The following is a 13,361-nucleotide window of genomic DNA, read 5'->3' on the forward strand; positions in this document are numbered from 1 at the left end:
CCACCACAGCAACACCAAATCTGAGCTGAGTCTGCAACCTACACCACAGCTTACGACAATGCCAGATCCTTAACCCACTGAGCAAGGCCAGGGATTGAACCCACAACTTCATGGTTCCTAGTCGGATTCATTTCCGCTGTGCCATGATGGGAAATCCAGCAAAGGATTTTTTTTAAGTTAGGAGGGGGAGATCAGGATGATCTCAGGTCCTTACAGGACAAGAGGTTAGGAAGTTTCCAGATTTTCCAAGGTCAGCCTGCAAATCTTCCTCTAATCTATTTATTTTCATGTGAGCTTTGTAGATTAGAAAGGGTTTTCCCAGCCACTGTCTTATCTGAATTGTATAACCACAAGCTTAGGCTTGGCCTCAGTCTCCTTCATTTCTATCCTTACTGCCTCTCTTTCAGCCATGTTGTAAACAAACACAGTGCTTATTTATGGGAGGAAGAACAAACTTTATGGAGCCAATTTTATAGATGAAGAAATAGGCTTAAAGCTAGGAAGTGACTATGGCAAAATCACACAACAAATACATGGGAAATGGGAACACAGTTAGATCCTTCAATTTTACCATGTCTCAAAAATCCAGTTCTGGTAAGTCGAGTGTTTCCAAACCTCTGCCAGCTCTGAGCCCAGGGCATACAGTAGCCCTGCAAGGCCATCCCCCTATGTTTTCTGACCCTAAGGCCACTATCTCCTGCCATCTTCCCCTACTGCCTGTTTCATTTCATTTCTATTCTCTCAAGTAGGCTTAGGGTGCTATAGATTTTTTTTTTTTTTTTTTGCTATTTCTTGGGCCGCTCCCGCGGCATATGGAGGTTCCCAGGCTAGGGGTCAAATCGGAGCTGTAGCCACCGGCCTACGCCAGAGCCACAGCAACGTGGGATCCAAGCCGCGTCTGCAACCTACACCACAGCTCACAGCAACGCCGGATCGTTAACCCACTGAGCAAGGGCAGGGATCGAACCCGCAACCTCATGGTTCCTAGTCAGATTCGTTAACCACTGCGCCACCACGGGAACTCCAGGTGCTATAGATTTGATATCTACTTTGACAAAGGATTATATTAAAGGCAATACATTTTTTAAAAGAGGAATTAATTGCTTTCAAAGGAAAAAATTAACGGTAAAGAGACTGGTCATATTGCTGAGAAGACAATACAAAATAAGTTACTTGGAAGAAAAATAATCTTGTAACTATAAAGGACAATGTGTTTTCACTGAAGCACTACCTTTCAAAATGTAGGTGATAGCTAAAGCCATAAAGTTTTCTGAATCAGAGATACTCAAAAGGTTTTTTGCTTGTTTTTGTGCATTGTGTTATTGTTGTTTCATTACCTTTATCTCACTAAATCCCCAACAACTGGTATTTAGGTACAGCACACACTAAGAAACCGCATTTGAAGAAAAGCACTTCAGGAGTTCCCATCATGGCGCAGCGGAGACAAATCTGACTAGGAACCATGGGGTTGCAGGTTTGATCCCTGGCCTTGCTCAGTGGGTTGGGGATCTGACGTTGCCATGAGCTGTGGTGTAGGTTGCAGACCTGGCTCGGATCCTGTGTTGCTATGGCTGTGGCTGTGGCTGGTGGCTATAGCTCCTATTAGACCCCTAGCCTGGGAACCTCCATATGCCATGCGTGCAGCCCTAAAAAAAAAAAAAAAAGGGGGGGGACAAAAGACCAAAAAAAAAAAAGAAAAACAGAAAGAAAACACTTCAAACCAACCAAAAAGGTTAATTAGTTTTCCTTCTGAAACTCAGTTTTCTTTTTCTTTTCTTTTTTTTTTTTTTTTTGGTGTTTTGTCTTTTTAGGGCTGCACCCATGGCATATGGAGGTTCCTAGGCTAGGGGTCTAATTGGAGCTGTAGCTGCCAGCCTACGCCACAGCCACAGCAACACCAGATCCAACCCACATCTGTGACCTACACCACAGCTCATGGCAACACTGGATCCTTAACCCACTGAGCGAGGCCAGGGATTGAACCTGCAACCCCATGGTTCCTAGTCAGATTCGTTTCTGCTGTGCCACAACAGGAACTCCTGAAACTCAGTTTTCTATGGGACCAGCTCCAACATTTATAGACATCTAAGGAAAGTGCCTTTTCTATAAAGTAACAGATGGCTACATTTGAGAATTGTTAAAATCTCAGGATTTAACCATATATGCTGTTCAAAGAGACTATGGGCAGAAGTCACCTCCCAGCAAAATCTTGAAACACAGGCCAAATTTACCTTAATACTGTCAGGCTCCAGAGACTATCTTAGGAACACTTTCTTGTTTTTACTTTTAAATTATGCTATCTAATTCTTTACAAATAATATTTAAATTTTTTCTGTATAGGGGATATATATGGTAAGATTTTTAAGTTAGGCCTAAAAGCAGAAAATAGGGCTATGTAATTTTTGTGGACCTCATTTAGCCATGGCTAATACTGTTGCTATGACCATCAAATTTGCCTCCATGATTTTAGTTATTCAAAGCAAAAGGTAAACTATGATAAATTATAAAGCTCCCATTATCAGCCTGGAGGAAGCTTACCTGTTCCTCAATAATGGCAGCATCTGGAGTTCCCGTCATGGCGCAGTGGTTAACGAATCCGACTAGGAACCATGAGGTTTCGGGTTCGATCCTTGCACTTGCTCAGGCCAGTGGCCACAGCTCCGATTCGACCCCTAGCCTGGGAATCTCCATATGCCGCGGGAGCGGCCCAAGAAATAGCAAAAAGACAAAAATAATAATAATAATAATAATAATGGCAGCATCTCCTGGCTCTGCATTTTAAAACAACCAGCTATATATAAAAGTCCTTTGGTTGACATAATGGTCAGTGTTCTCTTATGCCTGATAAAAGCCCTAACCTGTCAAAACTTCCAAAAGCAGTGAAGTCGAACAGAAAGAGCACTGGTTATCAAGGTACAAACTGTGGGCAGTAATTCCCCCTGAAGGATTTGCTATGGTTCTTGGGTTCATCATTTATATGATGCATGGGAACAGGCTTGATGATCCTTACATTGTCTACCTTTTTATGATCAAAACTATCATTCATTGAGTCCTACTACACACGAAGCATTGTGCTAAAGACCACAGACTCAGCTGTACCAGGAAGATTCATAACAATCTGGTAAGAGAGTTCTCATTATGCCCATTTTAGAAATGAGGGAAAGGAAGTTCAGAGAATTGAAGCTACTTGCCCCAAGTGCCTCTGCCAAAGCCTGGGCTCTTTCCTCCTACTCTAAATGGGCAGGATCCACATGAACTCGTCCTTTTACCCACTCCAATCTCCCCCCCCCCCCGCCCCCAGGAGGCGTGATTGAAGCATACCCACCTACAGAGAGTGTCACCAATGTGACAGTGGACATGCTGATAGAGCCCAATGGAGAAATCAGGCTGCTGTCAACAGGGGACCAGTTTCATGCCGAAGGCCCCTTCATCTCCTCTGGAACCACCATGCCTCAGGCCTCAATAGATCCCCAAGTTCTCAGTTCTTTGTGCCTTCAAATCGGAAAAGCCTGTAAAATGAAAAATGTGGTTGGTTACTTCTCCATAGACCTGGTGACTTTTATCGATCCAAGCACCATGGAGCAGCAGGTAAGTTGACTTGAAGCGATATGAAATATTCAAATATGTAAAGATTCCATGCCATCCACGCCCATGCAACAGGGACTGTGGGGGAGCTTCTAAGATTCATTGCTCTCCTGATGAGCTGTAAATTCAGCATTTACATGGTCCATGGCAAATCAGATGAGATCATGCTTTACATCTCTAAATACAGGACCAGTAAATGGCTTGCTGCCCAGTGGGCATAGAAACCAATACTATGGCACCAGCTTTTAAGATAAGGCTTTATTGCAAGGTCAGCTGGAAAGGAGACAGGAAGTGTGACTCAAATCTGTGTCTCTCTGATCTGGGGTTTGATCAAGCTTTTATGAGTTAGGGGAGGAAGGTTGGTATGCGGGGCAGATTTTCAATGAAGGGCTTTGGAACTTGGCCATTTATGGAGAGGTGTGGTAAAGGGGGCTTCAGCACTGGCTCTTCCTGCACAGTGGACCCCTCACTATGAAAGGGCTCTGGCATTCAGGTTCCAGTCATGTCTGGGATCTTTTGTTCTGTTGGGGGGGAAATTTTGGTTCTGAGTGCTGTCTGAGGTAAAAATTTTCTCCTCTGTGCATGCTTTGGCTGTATGACTTGGTTTTGTTCTGTTGTCTCTGAAAAACAACTCAGTGTTTTTCACTGAGGATAAAGCAAGACAGGGCCAGTTTCGGGCTGATTCTGCCAACATACTAGGGTCTTCTCCTTCAGTACAGTTGGAGTTTATTAAATAACTGCAACTCATCCCAGTGGGGCTTCAGTTCTGCCATTAGTGCTCTACCTGTATCTTATCATTAGACTGTTTTGTGCCATCCAGGGAGTGAACCTTTCTAGATAGAATCTGGTTTTTTTGTTTGTTTTTTTTTGTTTGTTTTTGTTTTTGTTTTTGTCTTTTTGCCATTTCTTGGGCCACTCCCACGGCATATGGAGGTTCCCAGGCTAGGGGTTGAATCAGAGCTGCAGCTGCCAGCCTACACCAGAGCCACAGCAACGTGGGATCCGAGCCGCATCTGCGATCTACACCACAGCTCATGACAATGCCGGATCCTTAACCCACTGAGCAAGGGCAGGGATCGAACCTGCAACCTCATGGTTCCTAGTCGGATTCGTTAACCACTGCGCCATGATGGGAACTCCTAGAATCTGTTCTTAAATAGAAAGTCAATCACTAGAGGGGAGGTGAGAGTTCTTATAACTGTTCCTTTTCTATCAGCAGTTCACCTGCAACTAGGTGGTCAATTTTTTCTTCTAAAAAATGTATTGGGAAATATTTCATAAATATAAAAAGTACAGTATTAGTACAAATACTAGAGTAATGAACCAAGACTATTACCAGTCCTGTGTACTCCCTGCCAATCCCCTTCACACGATCCCTCCCAGAGGTATCCATCATTTTACATTTGGGACTTTCATTCTTTTCCACATCTTTAAGCTTTTGCTGCATGTGGATTGTTACCTAACCAGGGTTGTTTGCCTGATGTGTGGCAAACCAAAACATTCTTTGCTGCGAACCAAACATTTGCAGCAAAGAAAGAGTTTATTCACAAGGCAACAAGCAAGAAGAAAGTAAAACAGGTCTCAAATCTGCCACAAAGGACATGCGATATTCTTGGGATAAAGGAATAGGGTGGTCTTAGGTTTGGGGAGCATGGGGACAGGTGATTGGAAATAGATGAGGGACTCATCATTCTGCACAGGAGAATCAAAGCTACGGGTTTCTTCATGGAAAGCATCTTCAAAAATGGAGGCACTGAGCATCATCTGAGGGGGAGTCTTTGGCCCTCTGATGTCCAACGGGCACTGAGCCGACACTCATGCACACCCAGTTGGAGGGTCCTATCCAGTCTTAACTGACTGAGCTTGAATTAAACATAGCTGACTCCAAGTTTGTGGAAAACAACTCAGGCAAACATTGTTTAGGAGGACACTCAAATTTGTTTGTTTGTTTGTCTTTTAATAGCAGCAAATAAAATGACCTTGATCAGTGAAGGCAGATTACAGGTATAATAGATTTCACTGATGATTACCCAGGATTTCAAATATACCCATAAATAATACATAGTTTAATTTTGTGTTTTTAAACTTTTTATAGATCATAACATCCCATGTATTACTATTCTACGATATGCTTTTATTTATTCAATATTTCATCTACAAGATTTTTCATGTGCTTTTGTATGGCTCTGATACTGAATAATTTTAGAGAAATAATATTTAACCTTTTTGCTTTGATCTCCCCCTTGTAAATTATAATATTTAAATTCACTACTATTTCACAAGATTCATTTTTCAAAATGTTCAGTTCCTCCTATGTTGTGCTGGTTGAACATTACTTTGTCTAAAGGGTGAAATGGGCTCCTGCTCTCCCCTCTCCTGGTACTCTCTGGCAACCCAATGTTGTAAATATACTTTACTTGTTTTATATTCATTATTCTCAGTTTTACAATTCTCTGTTTCAGTCAGATGATAAGTTTCAAAGTGAGAGTTTATGTTCTGAGCAGTTCTCAACTTGTCCAGAAATCATTTTCCATTTGCTTCCCTGGGCCCTCTATTGGTTTTGCATTCCCTTCTCGGGCCCACACATGGAGAGAGAAAAGGACAAACCAAGGGCATTCAGGAACCAACCTGAGTGGAGGGAGGACAGAAACAGTGCTGTCCGGTGAGAGAGCTGGGTGGCAAGGAGCAAGGGAAGGAGAAGCAGGAAAGGTTGTCTTCCCCAAATGTTTGACATGAGAAATAAGGATTAAATCTGTGATCCCTGGGGCAGTTGGGAGGATGGAACTGTGGGGAGAGTTGACTTACAGTTTTTATTTATTCAAGTTTAGTATAGAGAGAACTGCAAGTGGTAGTGAGAGGTATCTTCTCCAAACATGAAGCTGGTCCTGTCCCAGAGCTTAATACCCTTCTCAGTTTCTGGGACAAAGGTCCCACCCTTCACTTGGCTGGTCCCATGTGCTTCGACAGCCTTTGCTTTCCCTAACTCCCCCTCTTTTTCTCTCTATTCCAACCCTCTTCTCATCATACTACCTCCTGCCACAGGGCCTTTACACATGCTGCCTCTCTGCCCGAAATGCTCTGGCCTCATCTCTTTTACCAGTTAACCCCCTTCCCATCCATCGTATTTCAGCTTGAGCCACATTTTCTTGGGGAAGTCTTCCCCAAACTTCCTGACCAAGTTAAATTCCCCTGTTTTAGGTTCTCATATCATCATGTATCCCTCTCCTTCATAGCACTTGCTGTTGTTACAGTTTTCAACTTAATTGCATGATTATCTGATTAAAGTTGTCTCACCCTGTATAGTATAAGCTCCCTGATGAGATATATTCTGTCTCTTTTTGCTCCCCACTCAATTCTCAACACTATTTCTGCCTCAGCACAACAAAGGTGTTCAGTAAATATCTGTTGAAATAATTAATAAATGAACAAAAGAAACATTCTAGCAGATGCTGGCTAGTGGTGCTAAGGCTTTTAGAGAAGCACTCAGACTTTAGTTGATAGTTGGGATAAATAGATTAACCCCAAATTCTCTAGTCCTTCCCCTGTTTCTTCCTGTTAATACTTGAGTGTATGAGTGAGTGTATGTCACCTGAGTGACAGTTACAACTGTCAATAGAACATGAAAAAGTTCTCAGTGAGCACACCAAAATACACTGGCAAAGGAAGTCTGTTAACTCCCTGTATATGACAGATTATTTGCAGAATCACTGGTATATACTCTTGCCATTTTGCAAGTGACATCACTTCAGAAAATATTGTATTTTTTCTCCTAGCTGACATGCACTGTGGTGCCAATGAAGAGACTGGCATATTATCACCTCTCATTTTTGCAGGTCTAACAGGGGAAAAATGGAATCTTGTTTTCCTCTGTATTTCTTTGATTATTAGTGAGGATGAATATCTTTATTTGTTGGCCATTTATATCTTTTGTCTTTTTTTCTCTTTGAAAATTTAATTATAGTTGAGTTACAAGGTTCTGTCAAGTTCTGCTTTACAACAAAGTGACCCAGTCATACATATATATGAATATACAAATTCTTTTTTCTCACATTATCATCCGTCGTGTTCCATCACAAGTGATTAGATATAGTTCCCTGTGCTACACAGCAGGATCTCATTGCTTATCCACTCCAAATGCAATAGTTTGCATCTACTAACCCAAACTCCCAGTCCATCCCATTCCCTCCTCCTCCTTGGCAACCAGAAGTCTGTTCTCCATGTCCATGAGTTTGTTTCTTTTCTGTAGATAGGTTCATTTGTGCTACACACACACACACACCTGGAATATATATATAGTCTTAATTGCCTTATAGCTTTTGCCCCTTTTAAATTGGGCTAAAATACAAATGCTGATTTGTAGAAGCTTTTTTTTTTTTTTTTTTTGGCTATTTCTTGGGCCACTCCCTCGGCATATGGAGGTTCCCAGGCTAGGGGTCAAATCAGAGCTACAGTTGCCGGCCTACACCACAGACACAGCAACACAGGATCCGAGCCAAATCTGCAACCTACATCACAGCTCACAGTTACGCCAGATCCTTAACCCACTGAGTGAGGCCAGGGATCAAACCTGCATCCTCATGGACGCTAGTTAGCTTCATTAACCACTGAGCCATGACAGGAACTTCTGTAGAAGCTCTTTGAATATAAGAAACTCTTATCATTTGACTGTTATACATGTTACAAATATCTTCTTCAGACTGTCATTGTGGCTTTTCTTTCTTTTTACCAGCCATGTTGCTCCACCATAAAATCACTTTTGTTTTTCCTTTGTAATTGCTTAGTAATATTTTGGGGAAAGGTGTTCTAAGAGTACACCAATGTCTCATTCCTCATCAAATTTTCACATAGGAGTTCCCATCGTGGTGCAGCAGAAACAAATCCAACTGGAACCATGAGGTTTCGGGTTCAATCCCTGCCCTTGCTCAGTGGGTTAAGGATCCGGCATTGCTATGAGCTGTGGTGTAGGTCACAGATGAGGCTCAGATCTGACGTTGCTGTGGCTGTGGCATAGGCCAGCAGCTGTAGCTCTGAGAACCTCCATGTGCCATGGAACCTCCATGTGCCACGGGTGCAGCCCTAAAAAGACAAAAGACAAAAAAAAAATTTCACACAAAACTTAGTATCCATTGCCAACTTTCTCTTGAGTGCTCAGCCACCACAATGACAGTGGTGATTTCCTATTTCCATAACACCTTCCACATATATTAGTTGGAAATCTATTGCAAGGAAGGCAGGGTAATGGACCCCAAAGATGTTCATGTCCTAATCCCTAAAACCAGTGAAGGTTATCACACATGGTACCATGTATATATAATTAACTTAAAATCTTGAGATGGGAAAATTATCTTGGATTATGCAGGTGGTCAGTGTAATCACAAGGGTTCTACTGGCTTTGAAAATGGAGGAAGTGACCATGAGCCAAGGAATGCAGGTGGCCTCCAGAAGCTGGAAAAGGCAAGGAAACAAATTTTCTGCTGGAGACTCTAAGAGGAATGAAGTCCCCTTTGATGCACTGACTTCAGTCCACTGAGACTTCTGATCTCTGACCCTTTAAGTTAATTTATAGAAGTTTATTACAACAGCAATATGAAATTAATACAGTTATTTGGCTTTTTGTACTTTCTGCATTTGCATTTGTAATTACAGCCATAAATATATATTATAAATAATAATCACGAATTTGTATAAAATGTAATAGGTTACATTACAAAGTAGTTTCACATAGATGATCATACTCACATCCACATGTCTTGCAATAGAGGTGGGAGGCAGAAAGCCGAGGTGACGGCATCCATCTCAAACTCCTATTCTCTGGCCCTAACAACTTACCATCCTAGCATAGTAAGAGCAAAGGGGACCAGGAGACAAAGAAAGATGGATAAAATGACAGCGGTGCATGAGGGACAAGTCCACAATTGTGAATCGATCCAGATAGGGGTGTGGAAAATCCTGTCCAGACTTGAGATGAGAGTGAGGTTCTAGGGTAGCTGAATGGAGAAAGAGTTTCAGAAAGGTAGGGTTTAAATATTGGGAACATTAGGCAGAACACAGGGTCACTGGGAATAAAAGGAAAAGAGCTAGTCCCTGGGAAATGAAGCTGGTAAGGGCATAGTCTAAAACCACTCTTTCTAGTGGAATTATCTCCAAGATTTCAGTAGGAAATCTTCCCGTAGGAGTAGGAAAATCTAGGTTTTCAGAGATTCTGTGCAGAATACATGGAACTAGAAGGTAGCCATTTTTTAGGTCTGGCCTTCCCACATAAGGATGAGTGGAGAGGCTCTGCCCCATATTACCATGGAGGGATCCAACCCTTAAACAAAGAGCAGCAAAAGCTATTTCCATACCCCAATGAGTCCTGGAGCCAGAGCCCATTATAGGCAGTATCTACTGGGTTCCAGAAGGGACATGAAACACCTGCCAAAGGCTTCAGATTGAAAAGACACTGACATATTCATTGACCAAGTACTTTCCAAGGGTCTGCTCAGTCCCTATTCTAGACGCTGAGCGAATAGGGATAAGTGAGACATGTTCCCTGTCATGAGGAAGCTCATTTAATATCAGTCACCAAATTCCATTTGATACATAAGCACACAATTATTCTGTACTTTTACTGATTCTTAGGCATAAACATTGCCTCCATGAGATTTATAAATCCTGTAGAAAATACACTAGTCCTTGCATTTTTTACCTCTTTGTGATGTCTAAGACAGTGACAGTCAGACGATAGCCAGTTGATCAGTGGACTTTTAGAACTGCTAGAACATCCAGATCTGTTGAACTTACTTATATTCACCTTTGGGAAATTTTAAAGGAAAGAACAGGTGTTTATTGAACATCTTGTATGTATAAGACTTTATGGTAGGTGCAAGAGAGACTGCAAAGATGCAAAAGCAATGAAAATACCTGCCCTTAGGGCGTTCACAATCTAGTTGGGGAGAAAGACTTAAAAAATGAATTACAAGAAAAAGCTTAGGTGACAACTACATGGAACAATAAAAGAAACATCAAAAAGGTAATGCCAGTTTAACTGCCTTCTGTCTAGAGCAATCAAGAGAGGTCTTTACAGAGTAGGTGGGATTTGAGCTGAAAGATAATTAGGATTTGAAGGAGAGTAAGAAAGAGTGTGTCCCAAATGAGAAGGCTGCTATGAAAGGTGGTAGTAGAAATTCACAGAACATTTATGGGGAAAAAAATGAGAATCTAAGTCTTACAAACGTCATAACTAGCTTGCCTCATATAAATATGCATTGATATACCTCTGTCCAGTTCCTTTAATATAAAACCTCTAAACAAATAGATTGGCAAAGATGCTTTCTGTTGAAATCCTCAGATTAAAAACTTCTTTGTTTTTAGATAATTGTAAACTTTTGAAATAGCTATCTCTGTTACAAGCACTAGTATATTTTTTTTAAGGAAAGGAAATCCAATCTTTGAAAAAAATGTTTAGATGAAAAACAGCCACAGGATCCTAGCAAGGGCCCTTCCTGGATACATAAGGTAGCTACAAAAGGAAATGAGACTTATTTCAAAGTACGAATTATGAGGAAAGATGAAAGTGGAGACCCTCGTGTATGTTAGAGAATATATCATATATTCTGAAAACTATTTCTAACAGTTTCGAAATGCAAATGTATCAGCCTAGAATAGAAAAAAGAGCTGAAAATACTTTCATTATGATGGATAGTGGGTCCTGGCCCCAGTTTTTCCACTTAGCAGTTGTGATAACCACTTATCTGCTCAGAGGCTCTCTGAGCCTGTTTTTTGTTTTGTTTTGTTTTGTTTACAAATGGTGAATCCCTGCCCTCCACACAGGATGTTCTGAGAGGCTGAGCAGATATAAGGTGCTGTTCTTATTAAATCAAACAGCATAATCACATGTAAAACTATCACCCGAGCCCTCAGCAGGTTCTCAAACTGTGAGTGGAATCTGAATTGAATTAGCATTATTTTTAAAAGTCAGTGAACATTATCATCTCCAAGTGATATATAAGCATCAAAAGAGAATATATTTATTTCAGAGAGTGGAAAACTAAAGTCTGCAGAAATACCATAATTCCTTCTTATTCACTGCTATGAATTTAACTATTTCTTAAAACTTAACACCATGTCTTGCATATAATAGATCCACAATAAATATTTATTAAATGAATGAATGAATACTTCTCTCTGAGTCCCCTTCTAGTACTCTCATTTGCAAGATCTCTCTATCCTTGTCTTCAGGATATACAAGGTATTCACCGAGGGACCTCAATGAGATTTACTTTTTCTCTGTAGGTAAGGTATTTTATTTATATATAAGAAGGTTAACAGTGTATATCTAAATTAAAATTTAATAGGCCTTTGGTATAAACAGAAATGCCTGCTATTCAATGTTTTTTTAAATGCTATAATGGGCACATTGTAAATCACAGGTTAATACCTAAAGAAGGAAGAATAGATTCCAAGGGTTTTTGAGGCATTAAAGTAAAAGACCTATCCCTTTAAAAGGTCTGCATCTTTGTGTCAATGAAAGAGACCCATAATATAAAGTAATAATAATTATGATGGTGGCAATGATGACTTCTGCAATAAGCACAAAGGCAATGATGATAATAATAATTTTATAGTGAAAATTCCATTCCGTTTCTTAACACTGATAACCCAGGTAAACTAGTGACCAACTTTGCTATATATAATCTTAAAACCATATATGACTCTCCTTAAATGTTGGGTTAACCCACTTGCATTGTAAACCTTAGGTTTTTATAAACCAAAAATTGAATCCAAGCCTAAACATCAGCTCTTGGGTAGAACTTAGATTGGTCTACATAGAAGAGACCCAGTTCCTCTGTTTATATCCAGTCACCCTACTTTAGGACTTCAGACGACTGCTCTCATCACAGAGATCACTGCTTCCTTCTGAATGAAACCTAGACATTTCTCTCTGGACTTTGGGGACTTTAACTTTAATCACCAGAAACATTGCCAAGGGAAGGGCAAATGGGGGCACTCACACTGTATCTTGCAATTTTCCGGAAGTGCCACCATTTGGCAGAACCCAGGAGGGCAGCAGGTAGGAAGAAAGGAAAAGTCTCCCTACTAATGCTAAGAAAGGCCAAAACATTTTCTACATACATGTGGTTACACCCTGTTCACCAGGATCACAAAAACAGGCTAAGTGGCCCTTTCCTACTTCCAGTTGTCACCTGAGATCAAGACTTTTTGTATGAGAAATTTTCGCTTTCAAAACTGTCCCTGACATTCATTTTAATTTAGTTTTATCTCAACCATAATGCTGGGGTGACAAAGTACAGGGTAATTTGCTCTAGGCCTTAACTATTTCTTAAAACAGCCATGAACCATCCCTCTCCCACCATGTGGCACTAATTGCTTTTCTCATTGATTATGTCCAAAGTGCTCTCTAGGACAAGCACGCTGACCTGCTTAGTGGCTCCCATATTCAATAAATGCATTCTCATCCTGCCTCCCACATGCCACTTTCACTTCTACAACTGGTCTTTCCTTTCTTTTCTGTCAATATACAACTGCCCTTCTTTTCAAAGCATGTTTCAAAATCCAACTCATCACGGAAACCCACCGTAATTAATCCTTCAACTGCCATTTCATTGTGTAGCTTCTCAGATCTGAAGTACAGTATTGACAGAGTAATTATTAATGACAATATTAACTATTTATTGAATTTTTGTCACATGCCAGATATTCAGTTAGATATTTCTAATCCTCACACCCTGATAAGCGAATACTATCCCTAATTTACAACTGAGGAAACTGAGTCT

At 40.8% G+C, this 13,361-nt stretch overlaps 1 protein-coding gene across 1 annotated transcript in view; it reads left to right on the forward strand.

Moving 5' to 3' along the window:
• The window catches only part of LOC125120784 (IQ domain-containing protein H-like), a 147,403-nt gene that overhangs the window by 91,402 nt on the left and 42,640 nt on the right, over positions 1 to 13,361 (forward strand). The window contains 1 exon segment of the mRNA XM_047769211.1: positions 3,302 to 3,588. Within this exon segment, the coding sequence (XP_047625167.1) occupies positions 3,302 to 3,588 (287 nt within the window).

Source organism: Phacochoerus africanus, chromosome 2, assembly GCF_016906955.1.
Source record: "Phacochoerus africanus isolate WHEZ1 chromosome 2, ROS_Pafr_v1, whole genome shotgun sequence".
Classification (NCBI taxonomy): Eukaryota; Metazoa; Chordata; class Mammalia; order Artiodactyla; family Suidae; genus Phacochoerus; species Phacochoerus africanus.